Here is a 13515-nt window from a genome sequence, read left to right as displayed (position 1 = left end):
ATGGAGCAGTATATGCGAGTTCCTCACAATGGAGGTGTGGAGTGTGCTGGCTGGCTCACTCACAGTGGCATGTTGCAGGGTGGCTCAGGGACCGAGGAAGCGGGTGAACAGTTACTCAGACATGACACTGGAGGGCCTGGGTGGAAGATGTCCAAAGAAGGAGGGATGTCCTATATTGGCAAGAAGGAAGGAGTCCACCTCGCCCTCATTGCCCTCGTGTCCCTCTCTCTTGCAGCAGCTGGTGATGCTCTGCCTTGCCTCATGTCCTCCTCCCATTCCTCATCCAAACCAAGGGAGACACTTAGCCTGATGCCCATGACCAAGTATTCCCTTTCTCCTGGTGACTTCTATAAGGTGTCCAATAAGATGAAGTAGGATCATAAGATAATAGAAAATAGGAGCAGGAGTAGGCTATTCAGCCTGTCGAGCCTGCTCCGCCATTCAAACATTTCATGGCTGATCATCTACCTCCACCATTTCCCCCCACTATCCCCATAATCCCTTGATGTCGTTAGTATTCAGAAATTTATCAATTTCTGTCTTGAACATGCTCAATGTTTGAGCTTCCACAGCCCTCTGGCGTAGAGAATTCCACAGATTCACCACCTTCTGAGTGAAGAAATTCCTCCTCGTCTCAGTCTTAAATGGCCTGCCCTTATTCTGAGATTGTCCCCTTGTTCTCGACTCACCAGCCAAAGGAAACATCCTATCTACATCTACCCTGTCACACCCTGTAAGAATTTTGTAAGTTTCAATGAGATCACCCCTCATTCTTCGAAACGCTAGAGAATACAGGCCCTGTTTCCTCAATATCTCCTCAGAAGACAATCCCGCCATCCCAGGGATTAGTCTGGTGAACCTCCGTTGCAGTCCCTCTATGGCAAGTATATCCTTCCTTAAATAAGGAGACCAAAACTGTACACAATACTCCAGGTGCGGTCTCACCAAGGCTTTATACAATCGAAGCAATACATCTTTACTCTTGTACTCAAATCCCCTTGCAGTAAAAGCCAACATGCCATTTGCCTTTTTAATTGCTTGCTGCAGCTATGGATGGGCAATAAATACTGGCCTAGCCAGCGACACCCACATCCCATGGACGAAAGAAAAACCTGAATAGTAGCTTTTAGTGACTTATGAACGAGGACCCCAGCCCTCTTTGGACATCAACGTTTCCCAACCTCTCACCATTTAAGAAATACTCTGCCTTTCTGTTTTTTCTACCAAAGTGGATCACCTCTACTTATTCACATTATATTCCATCTGCCATATTCTTATCTATTCACTTAGCCTGTCCAAATCCACTTGAAGCCTCCTCACAACTTACATTCCCTCCTAATTTTGTGTCATCTGCAAATTTGGAAATATTACAATTGGTCCCCATATTCAAATCATTTATATAGATTGTAAACAGCTGTGGCCCAAGCACTGATCCTTTGCGGTACCCCACTAGTGATGGCCTGCCATTTTGAGAATGACCCATTTATTCCTACTCTCTGCTTTCTATCTGTTAACCAGTTCTCAATCCATTGCAGTATATTACCCCCAATCCCATGTGCTCTAATTTTGTTTACTAACCTTCTGTGTCGGACCTTATTAAAAGCCTTCTGAAAATCCAAGTCATTGCTTGTTCGATACATTGTCATTTCCCCTCTGGGACCAGGTGACATGTTCATGAAAAGGATTAATTTACAGGGTTATAGGGAAAAGGCTGGGTTGTGGGAGTAGCTCCAAAAGTTTATAAATCGACTGGCAGTCCTGCTGTGGCATTTTTCGTAGGTTTTGAGAGAGCTAACTGCAGTGTCACGTTGGGAACTGGAGGGAGGCTGATGGGTCAAGTTGATTGGGTGAGAATTTAACTGAGTCATGAGCTCCAGATTGGATAGTGGTCAGTTGCCAGCACAAAAATAATATTTCAAGGCAAGTTATTGTGGTTATTTTTCCTCCTGTACGCTTCTGAGATTTGATTGGTACCCGCTGAGCACGAATTATACCACACAGTTAGAATGGACTAATTAGAAGTTCTCAGACAGCAGTTATTTTGGTGAAATTTACCAGTATTATTAAGTTTAACTTTTAAGGCTGGATATTACTTCATGACATGCAAACACTTAACTGAGTCTGGAAGTCCTCTCTCCACTCTTAATCGGCAGCGTTAATCCATTTATTTTAAACAGGATAACAGCTTTGCTAAAATAGAGAATTGAATTTCAAATGAAGTCTTAAGTATCGGTATTAGTAAATACAGCATAATTTCAGGGTCAAGTAGTACTATGAATTATCACTTAAAAATGTAAAGCAATTGGGATAATTGTTTATGTTTCAGTGTAGAGATCATGGCTCTTCCAACAGTAAGGAGTGTGTCAGCTGTCACTGTCTGTCAGACCCTAACCAAATAAAAAGATAGCAAACAGTTTTTGTGTGTGTGTGTGTGTGTGTGTGTGTGTGTGTGTGTGTGTGTGTATAAGATGGAAATGATTTGAAAACTGTAACCTCATCTCTGCTTTTAGATGATGTTTGGTTTGAGACATCATCTGTAACCAGCCCCTTGCCATCAGTGGGATTACCACCTTATAGTTCTTCACAGCTATATACTGTATTCCTGAGCAGATTTTGCACATGAATAAAATCCACAACAAGGGATGTTTGAAAGTTTTATTTGTATATGTATTCATGCATGTTTTAATGTTAGAGGGTCATGAATATTAAATAACTTTTTTGGAAAATTATGTTGTATTTAGTAAACTGTATCTCGTATAAACATAATTTAGATTCCTTGTTTGTCATAGGAATGCTCTAAAGACGTTTGTCAAATGATTCAATATATTTAGCTTTGGTCCATCCTGTTTTAGCTTATTTGTAATTGTTTTTACGATTGCATTTTTTGTGATTTTTCTTTTACAGTTTTTACACTGTGAATGAGGTGCAGCGGTTCCAGTATTCAAAACCAATCAGGAAAGGAGAGAAGGACCCAGACAATGAATTTGCTGTAATATATTATAGTTTTTAAATTGTACACTTGTCGTAATTGGAATTGCATTTGCTGATAATTTCTTATTCGGTAGAGGTGTGCATAAGTTGAATAGGCTTGTAAAAATCACTCTTTTTATTAATTTGCTCTTAATTGGCAATCTAAAGCAGTGGACTCCCAATTAATATTAACATTAATAAAAGGAGAGAATGTGGACAGGGCTGGGAAAGGCCATTGTGATCTATTTAGCTGGTCCCAAAGATCAAAAAAAAGTATTGTTCTTTAAACCTGCAATTCTTAAGCACTCTGTTTCACTATCATCGAACAGTTCACAGCACAGAAGGAGGCCATTCAGCCTGTTGTGTCCATGCCAGCTCTCAAGAGCAACTCATTTAACCCCACTCCCCCAACTTTCCCCGGTAGCTCTGCAAATTTTTTCTCTTCAGATAAATGTCCAATTCTTTGTTGAAAATCTCGATTGAATCTGCCTCCATCACACTCTCAGGCAATGCAGTCCAGACCCTAACCACTCACTGCATAAAAACGTTTTTCCTCATGTCGCAGTTGCTTCTTTTGCAAATCATCTTTAATCAGTGTCCTCTGGTTCTTGACCATTCTGCAAACAGGAACAGTTTCTCCCTGTCTTCTCTGTCCAAACCTCTCATGATTTTGAACACCTCTATCAAATCTCCTTAATCTTCTTTTCTCCAAGGAGAACAGCTCCAGCTTTTCCAATCTATCCATGTAACTGAAGTTCCTCATCCCTGGAACCATTCTCATGATCTATCGTCTTTTGAAGTAGTTGAAATCTTTAAAAGTCTGTTCATCTTCTCTCTTAGACTTGAATTTGTGCCCCATGCTAATCGAGTTTGTGGTTATGTCAAACAATTTTTATGATTCATTTCTCCATACCTTTCAAAACCTTAATACTTCGATAAGACCTTGTATGTATGATGTAAATAATAATTACCCACAAGCTTGATCCCTGAGCCACCCGCTAATCACCAGCCTTTGCTTATTACCACCTTCCATCCCAATGCAGCTTCATGTACCTTTTGCTTCCTCTGATTAAGCTCATTTCTGATCCAGTCAGGAAGCTTGCCACATTCCATATAGCATATAAAAAGTGAAAAAAAATTAAAAATGGAAGATGTAAAATATAAATGACAAAATTGTTTGGAATTATAAGAAAACAACTATTGTGCAAAAATGTTCTCTAGCTACAGTGCAATTTAATTATACCACAGCTATATTAATTTTTCAAACTGTATTCAGTAACTATGTGCATTTCACAACTGAGAGAAGAATATGTTGCAATTATTTGCTGTTTGAATTTCATTCTAATTCGCCATCCAGCAGAACTTAATTTTCTGTGAAGTCTCGTATAATTCTCTATACCACAATGATCATCTGTGCGGTTCATCATTAGTTTGTATCTTTGCCTGATGGCAATAGATTTTTAATATAAAAAAAAGTGGATGAATAGCAAAAGTTTGCAGGGAATAGTTTATTATTGTGATTCTAATCACTCAAGCTTCTCTCATCTTTGATGATCTAAACCCTCAATTGGGTTGTAGTACAATCTCACTTATTCATTATTTCTTTAGTTTTTTGTTTGAATGTTCAGTGGTTAAGAAACGTTGTCCAACCTAGATTCTTAATGAGGGTGAATAGCAAATGTTTTGTTTACTTATAAATATCCGCACTGCCTGATATACTACTGTTTGGAGATGGGAGAGGATGGAGGAATAACTGAAAATCAAAGTCACTAAACTTATAATTTCAACAAACCTGACACTAAAGAAACTGATAAAATTATTAAGAAGCTTCAGTTCTTTTCTGCCCATACATCATGAATAATCTCAGACGGGAGTCAAATGTATTTTTGAATTGTATCATTGATTAGTTTTGTGCAGAATAGCTTTAAGTGTATGTGCCAGTGAATAATTCTGAGTGGTTTTTATTTTTCCAAAGCTAGGCTAATTGTTTTAAACTGTTTCCATAGAATATGTGGATTGAAAGGACCGCGTACGTGACAGCCTACAAATTACCTGGCATTCTAAGATGGTTTGAAGTCAAATCTGTCTCAATGGTAAGCATGACCTAGAATGTCCATGATCAATTACCTTACAAATGCAGCATGCAGATAAAATTAACGTAATTTATCTGTTTAGGCTTCACAAACAGTCTGGTCAATAGGTACTTGTGTTTGTGGCATGTGCAGCAAACTGAAATCATGTTGGAGATTTTTATGTAAGATTGTATTACTTATAGATTTGTATTGAGCAATAATTGGTAACTTATTGAGAGTGAATGTTAATATCTAAAACTAATGTAGCTGATTCTTTAGTTAGATATAATGCAATTGTGCAGATTCCCTAAACTTATTTGTTGAATTAGAATTTTACAAAAATAATTATGGCCATTCTGGAATATAACTTTGCTGTAAGGAGTTCCAGCAGATATTATTTAAGATTGCTATCTAAGGTTTTAAAAGTTTTATCTACATTATTATTTGATCTAACACATCGTTATGTTGTTCATTTGCAAATAATTTTAACTGACTGGTATATAGATTAGTTGGTGATTAATGTAACAAATGTCTTCAATTGAATAGAGAGCACCCATTAAAAGATTAAAGGAGCGAAATTGAACTCATATCAGCTTCCAGCATAAAATGGACAACACAATCTGAATACGTGCCCAAAGTTGTTGGCCTGAGGCTCAATTGAAATTGAGCTTCAGGCCTCATCTGTATCATGCCAATCGGCATCCCGAAGCATCTCACCATTCAAGGCCACAAGATGTTTTGGCCAGATCCAATGCCAAGCTGGTCCATGAGTCGGTCCTTGCAGCACAGGGGGCGAACCCAGGATGACTGGCCCACAACGTTTATGTGGAGCCAGGAAAAGCACTCCTGTTTTTGTGGATGGCCTCTGGCCAACCCTTTAATAAGTGTTGGTTAGACCATTCAAGACCTGAAACAACTAGTTAGTGGATGCATAGTACAAGTTCTGCCCATTTGATGACCAAGCCTTTCCACCAGTGATCTTATTATCTCTGTTACACACCTCTGAAACACTGCTCTTGAACACGTTACAGAATCATCTGTTATTGTTTTGCATATCTCCAAAACCTTTGACAGAATGCGGCATTATTAACATGTAAAGAAGTTACCATCATATAGTCTGCAACCACAGCTGTGTTCCTGGCTGTCGTCTTTCTGTGCTGTATCTGATGGCTTATCTTTTGACTCAGTTAACTCCTGTGTTCTCTAGTCCTCTGTCCCATTTTGTTTTTCCTTTGCATCATCATTTCATGCGGCCCATATTCTGACAATATTCTGACAATAGTACTGTAGACCTGTGCTCCAGAACTTGCCGCGCCCCTAGCCAAGCTGTTCCAGTACAGCTACAACACTGGCATCTACCTTGCAATGTGGAAAATTGCCCAGGTATGTCCTGTACACAAAAGAAAAAAGCAGGACAAATCCAACCCGGCCAATTACCGCCCCATCAGCCTACTCTCTATCATCAGTAAAGTGATGGATGGTGTCATCAACAGTGCCATCAAGCGGCACCTGCTTAGTAATAACCTGCTCAGTGACGCTCAGTTTGGGTTCCTCCAGGGCCACTCAGCTCCTGACCTCATTCCAGCCTTGGTTCAAACATGGACAAAAGAGCTGAACTCAAGAGGTGAGGTGAGAGTGACTGCCCTTGACATCAAGGCAGCATTTGACTGGGTATGGCATCAAGGAGCCCAAGCAAAACTGAGGTCAATGGGAATCAGGGGGAAGACATACCTGATTGGAGTCATACCTAGTGCAAAGGAAGATGGTTGTGGTTGTTGGAGGTCAGTCATCTGAGCTCCAGGACATCACTGCAGGAGTTCCTCAGGGTAGTGTCCTAGGCCCAACCATCTTCAGCTGCTTCATCAATGACCTTCCTTCAATCATAAGGTCAGAAGTGGGGATCTTCACTGATGATTGCACAATGTTCAGTACCATTCATAACTCCTCAGATACTGAAGCAGTTCGTGTAAAAATGCAGCAAGACCTGGGCGATATCCAGGCTTGGGCTGATAAGTGGCAAGTAACATTCGTGCCACACAAGTGCCAGGCAATGACCATCTTCAACAAGAGAGAATCTAACCATCTCCCCTTGACATTCAATGGCATTACCATCGCTGAAATCCCCGCAATCAACATCCTAGGGGCTACCATTGACCAGAAACTGAACTGGAGTAGCCATATAAATACCGTGGTTGCAAGAACAGGTCAGAGGCTAGGAATCCTGCAGCGAGTAATTCACCTCCTGACTCTCCAAAGCCTGTCCACCACCTACAAGGCACAAGTCAGGAGTGTGATGGAATACTCTCCACTTGCCTGGATGGGTGCAGCTCCAACAACACTCAAGAAGCTCGACATCTTCCAAGACAAAGCAGCCCGCTTGATTGGCACCCCATCTACAAACATTCACTCCCTCCACCACCGACGCACAGTGGCAGCAGTGTGTACCATTCACAAGATGCACTGCAGCAACGCACCAAGGCTCCTTAGCCAGCACCTTCCAAACCCGCGACCTCTACCAATCAGAAGGACAAGGGCAGCAAATGCATGGGAACACCACCATTTGCAAGTTCCCCTCCAAGTCACACACCATCCTGACTTGGAAGTATATCGCCATATCTTCACTGTCGCTGGGTCAAAATCCTGGAACTCCCTTCCTAACAGCACTGTGGGTGTACCTACCCCACATGGACTGCAGCGGTTCAAAAAGGCAGCTCACCACCATCCTCTCAAGAGATGGGCAATAAATGCTGGCCTGGCCAGCGACACACACATCCCATGAATGAATAAAAAAAATAGATGTTTGCTGATGATTCCTCTCTGCATATATCAACTTTCTGTAGTTCACAAACTCATCCTTTTACTATTTGAATCATTGGCCTGGATTTTGCAGTCTGCACCAAAGAAAGGGCACTTGCTGCTGACTTCGAAGAAAGCTGCCCAGGCAGATTTCTGTGGTGGGAATTGCCCCTTTCCCAGCAGCAGTTTAAATCTGGTGCCAAATCAAGGGGCTGTCTTGGTGTATAGCACCAGTGATGTTGGTAAGCAGGTAGGCAACTAATCAAATTAAAGTATGCACACACAACAAACCAGGAAGTTAAAAGCACTTAATACACTTCACTTTTAATTTACATTTTCAAATAGCAAAATAAGTGTATGACTGTATTGAAGCTAAAATAAAGATAAACAGACTTTTTTAAAAAAAAGAAAAAATATGTTTTTAAAAATGTGAAATTTTTACATCATTGTGGAGAACTTTGACATTCCACAAATATAAAATTAGCTGTTCAGGGCCAGTAATGGTGTTTAGCAATAATTATGAAATTAGTACTCCTTTAAAATCCCAGCACGATCTCATTCAACAAGGTGTAATGTAACTTTTTCCCGGATTTATGCAGCGAGACTAAGTGTGTTAGAGGGGAAGTTTATGATTACAATGGAGATAACATTCTGTGGGAACCTCTACAGCGCACCCTATGGAGGACCGTAAACATACGGGCAGCAACTTCTGGAGTTCCACATTAATAAGAGCATGTCCGAGCTCCCAAAGTTGCTGTCCCTTTCAGTGGAATAATGACACTGAAAACTGACAGTTTCACCATCATTATCATGGCAAATTCCAGGACAGTATGTCTTAATCTGTTCTAAGCCCTTCCGTGGAACATTGAAAATCTTTTCTCTTTGAATTCTTCAAAGACAGTTTCTTCTTGTCTCTCAGAAATTCAATCAACAAATACCAACTCTTACCTTTGATGACTGAGCATGTAGTTGTCCTCGTCAGAACGTTTGGCCTCATGACCTATTATGGCCTCAGGTGAAAGCCCATATCTTTTCTAACTAAAGCTGCCTCCAAGAATTTTGATTTCTCCTGTTGTGCTCACTGCTTCTTTTCCCCGAAACAACTCTTAATTCCCCATAAAACCCAGGTTTCTTCAATTCTTGAATACTGCTCCCACATCTAGGGAGGATCAGATCTCCCAACACTTCTCTTGCCGACTGGACAGATTGGAAGAGTAAGATTGTCTGATACAGTGGACCGCCTTACCTTCCTCATTTAATTTCCAGTCGTTTAAGATCCAAGTTTTCTGTCCTCCTGTTGCTGCTGCTTATTTAATCTTCTGTTATACTCTTTTCCACCTTGGTGGCCTCCAGCAATATCAGTCTTCATTTTTCACCTAGCTTCCTCAGTATGAAAAAAGGTGCGATGTGTACTCTAATCTTAAAGATGTAAATCCTCACAGAAATTTCACAGTGCTTTGTGATAATATGAAGATTGAACAAATGAAGAAGAAAGTAGGTTATTTACCACAGGTAGTTTCCCTCATTCTTTATAGATCAGGTTCCACGTACATTCCCCTCCAGCATACTCTCTTTGCTTCTGATCTAGCTTGGCTTGCTGCTGCATCTTGCTGCCTTTTATTGAAGGGTTTCACATCAAATTTTATTACGAATGGCATGCTTCAGTGCCCTATTTCCTTCCCCAGATAAAAACTTCAGGATTATCTCAAAGTAAAACTGATGTAGCACAGCTGGAGAGAAAATCGCTTGGCACTGGAGTGATTTTCTAAAAGGAATAGCATCTTCAGGTGATTCCCCTCTCCTCTCGCATAAAGATAAAATTCTGTTTGGAGGTTGATTTTCATTCAAAAAATGGAGTAAGTTATCTTTGGCAAGCACTATACTATATATAATCAATCCCTTGAAAAATTTCTTAGTTGGAGTTAGGATCAACTCCCCATCAAGCAAAGGTGATGAATACTGCAACAGTGATATGATCTAATTTTTAGTAAGAACTTACTCAGTACTACCCTTTCTGTTTGTCACCTTAACCTTGACAACTGAAAGCCATATGTCAATTTATTTTTTTAATAAACTAAGCACATATTTATAAGGATAAATATTGATGCAGATGATTAAATGATCTGTAGAGCATGTTTATTCTATTCATGTTGGTAGGATTGTAGTCAACCATAGAAAGCAGCCAGTCAGATTTGAGTAATGTAAATTGTATTGTTTCTTGAATACCCTGTAGTTCTTGTTCACTAGCTTACAGATAAACACAGATTTCTTCGAAAATTTCACCTCCCTTAGGTGAAGATAGTTGGGGGTTACAGCATAACTTGTACACAGTCCATAGAAGAAGCCAACTTGATAGGGCAAATGGTATTTTGTCATTGCATACTTTGTGTTCTCAATTGGCTTGAAATTCTTTGTAGTAACTAAAAAAAATTTATTCTGGCAAATTTCAGTCATTTCTAACATTTATAATACAAGATTCTTTACAAAACCATGTACATTTATATAGCGCCTTTACCATAGTAAAACATTCCAAGGTACTTCACAGGAGCATTATCAAACAAAATTTGACACCAAACCACATAAGGAGATATTGGGGCAGATAACCAAAAGCTGGGTCAACGAGATGGGTTTTAAGGAACATCTTAAAGGAGGAGAGAGAGCTAGAGAGGTTTAGGGAGGGAATTCCAGAGCTTAATTCTAGGCAGCTGAAGGCATGGCTGCACAATTAAAATCGGTGATGTGCAAGAAGTTGGAACTGGAGTTGCACAGGGATCTAGGAGGGTTTTAGGGCTGGAGGATGTTGCAGAGATTGGGAGGGGCAAGGCCATGGAGGGATTTGAAAACAATTGACAATATTAACATTGTGGTATTGCCAAACCAGAGCCAATGTAGATCAGCGAGCACAGGGATAATGAGTGAATAGGACTTGATGTGAGTTAGGATAGGGGCAGCAGAGTTTTGGTGAGCTTAATTTATGTAGCGTGGAAGATGGGAGGCCGGCCAGGAGTGCATTGGAATAGTCAAGTCTAGCGGTAACAAAGGCATGGATGAGGGTTTCAGCAATAAATGAGCTGAGGCAGGGGCGGAGCCGGGTGATGTTACAGAGCTGTAAGCAGGTGGTCTTGGTGATGGAGCAGATATGCAGGCGGTTACTCACTTCAGGGTCAAATTTAATGCCAAGGTTGTGAATAATTGATTTAACCTTGGACAGTTGCCAGGTAGCGGGATGGAGTTTGTGTCCAGGGAATGGAGTTTGTCACAAGAAGCAAAGAAAATAGCTTTGGTCTTCCTAATATTTAGCTGGAGGAAATCTATGCTCATCCAGCACTGGATGTTGGACAAGCATTATGACAAATCAGAGACAGTGGATTGATCCAAAGAGGTAGTGGTGAGGTAGAGCTGAGTGTCATCGGCGTGCATGTGGAAGCTGGGGTGTTTTCAGATGATGTCGCTGAGGGCCAGCATGTAGGTGAGAAATAGGAGGGGGCCAAGGATAGATCCTTGGGGCTTACCAGAAGTAACGGTGTGAGAGCAAGAAGAGAAGCTATTGCAGGTGAGTCTGTGCCTACAATGGGAGAGATAAGAATGGAACCAGCTAACGGCAGTCACATCCAGCTGGACGACGGAGGAGAGATGCTGCAAGAGGGTGGTGTGATCAACTATGTCAAAGGCTCCAGACCAGTCAAGAATGATGAGGATGGATAGTTTACCATGGTCAGATTCACTTAGGATGTCATTTGTGACTTTGATAAGGGCCGTGTCAGAACTGTGGAGGGGCAGCAACCTGATTAGAGATATTCAAACTTGGAGCTGTGGGAAAGATGGGCACGGATTTGGGAGGTAGCAATGCGTTCAAGGACGTTGGAGAAGAAAGGGAGGTTGGAGATGGGGTAATAGTTTGCCAGGACAGAGGTATTAAGGGTGTTTTTTATTGAGGAGTGATAACGCAGATTTGAAGGGGATGTGGCCAGTACCTGAGGAGAGGGAACAATTAACAATATCAGCTAACATGGGGACCAGGCAGAGAGGTTGGGTGGTTGGTGGGAATAGGATTGAGGGAGCAGGAGGTGGGTCACGTGGAGACAAGATGAGCTCGGAGAGGACATAAGGTGAGTTGGAGAAACTCAAGAAAGATGTGAGTTCAGGGCTGGATCGAGGGGGATTGCGGGGGGTGGTGGGGGAACCTTGGGGGAAGTGTAGCCTTGGGGACTAAAGGAAGGGAGGGAAGTGGCAGAAGGAACTGAAAGGCTGGTCTCAATCATAGTGACAAAGAGGTCTGTGAGCTCCTTGTACTTGTTGGCGATGGCAGTGGAGCAGACATGGGAGAGGGGTTTAAGAATACAGTTTGTGGTGGTGAAGAAAAACTGGGTTACCTTTGCATTCCAGATGATCCTAAAATAGTAATCCATTATGGAAACAGGTCTAACATTGCTTTATGTGGTCCTGCCTGATCAGGCGATGAATGGTTAAACCAGTTGTCCACAAATTTTCAAGCCTGCGTCCCTTGGACTTATGGGAACAGAGATTTGGGCTGTACCAGGGGTACGACCAGAGTGAGAGAGAGTAATGGTTTTAATGGAGACAAGGGTATCAAAGGTGGAGGTGAGGGTGTGACTGAGCAGATTGGTAGCTGCAGAAATGTTGCGGTAAGTGGTGAGCCAAAGGCTGGGCAGTTGAAAACTAAACAGGAACAGAAACAACATTGCAGTTTTTGACGGTGCTTCTATATTTGTTGTTAAGTTTTTTTTGAGGACTCATGTATGTTAGAATTATGGGCATTGTTTTATTTGGGAAAACTGAAAAGGATTCCATGGATGTTTTTTTTCATTGAGGTCATTGCAAGGACACTGAGAGGTCTTGTTTGAAAACAACACTTATTAGAAGTCACTTGTCTTCAGATAAATACCCAGCAGGGGCTTTTTGACTTGGGGGAGATGTTTACAGAAAAGTGACAGGTCAAGATTTTCGGGGTCAGGAGGCTTGATTCTTGAGATATTGTTTTTGGTTTCACTTTGGACAGTGTGTTGGGGGGGTGAACTGTTTTGAAGGCAGTTGGAGAAAACCAGCCAAGAGAGCAGTCACCATCAGCACCCTCTTCCATCTCTTTGGGAACTTCCTGAGAATCAAGTGTAAGAAGAGGAGAAACTGATGCTGCATTTCTCCTAAAAAGCCTGCTGGATACCCCTATTGCTGCAATTCTCCTGGAAAACCTGAAAACTGATTCTCAATGTCGTCTGAAAAGAACTGCTCTAGAAAGATCCCAGTGACGGCCGTCTATGCGTATTTAGGACGCCAAACCAAAAAAGGACAACTGACATCTTTCCATACCTTCTCTTTTTTTCTTCAACAATTAGCAAGTTTTTAGCCAACGTATTCTTTTCTGTCTTGTTTTTATAACAAAGTTGTTACGACCAGGTGAGAAAGGGGTCTAGGGTTCCCTCTCAGCCTTCACCTGGTCTTACCGTAACAGGGTTTAATTTTAAACACTTTTTTTTTTAGCTCGCGCTTGGTGAATCCTTGTTCACTAACTTCCAATTATAAGGCAAAGAAACTAGCCAAACAGGTTTTCTTAGGTTTAAAGAAAAAAGATTGAACTTTATTAAATTTAAACTCTAATTCAGTTTACGCCTGTGGATACGTGACGCGCCCACACTAGCATGCATACGCGATATACGCA

The 13515-nt window shown here is 41.3% G+C and overlaps 1 protein-coding gene across 2 annotated transcripts in view; it reads left to right on the top strand.

Annotated features, from left to right (window-relative positions):
• Window positions 1-13515, top strand: part of dock1 (dedicator of cytokinesis 1) — a 744225-nt gene that overhangs the window by 680516 nt on the left and 50194 nt on the right. For both annotated transcript variants that reach the window (XM_068052738.1, XM_068052739.1), the window contains exons 43-44: window positions 2905-2989; window positions 4977-5063. In XM_068052738.1, the coding sequence (XP_067908839.1) occupies window positions 2905-2989; window positions 4977-5063 (172 nt within the window). The remainder of the gene's footprint in view (window positions 1-2904; window positions 2990-4976; window positions 5064-13515) is intronic.

This window comes from Heterodontus francisci, chromosome 20 (genome assembly GCF_036365525.1).
Source record: "Heterodontus francisci isolate sHetFra1 chromosome 20, sHetFra1.hap1, whole genome shotgun sequence".
NCBI classification, from domain to species: domain Eukaryota; kingdom Metazoa; phylum Chordata; class Chondrichthyes; order Heterodontiformes; family Heterodontidae; genus Heterodontus; species Heterodontus francisci.
This window is presented reverse-complemented; position numbering and strand designations above follow the sequence as displayed.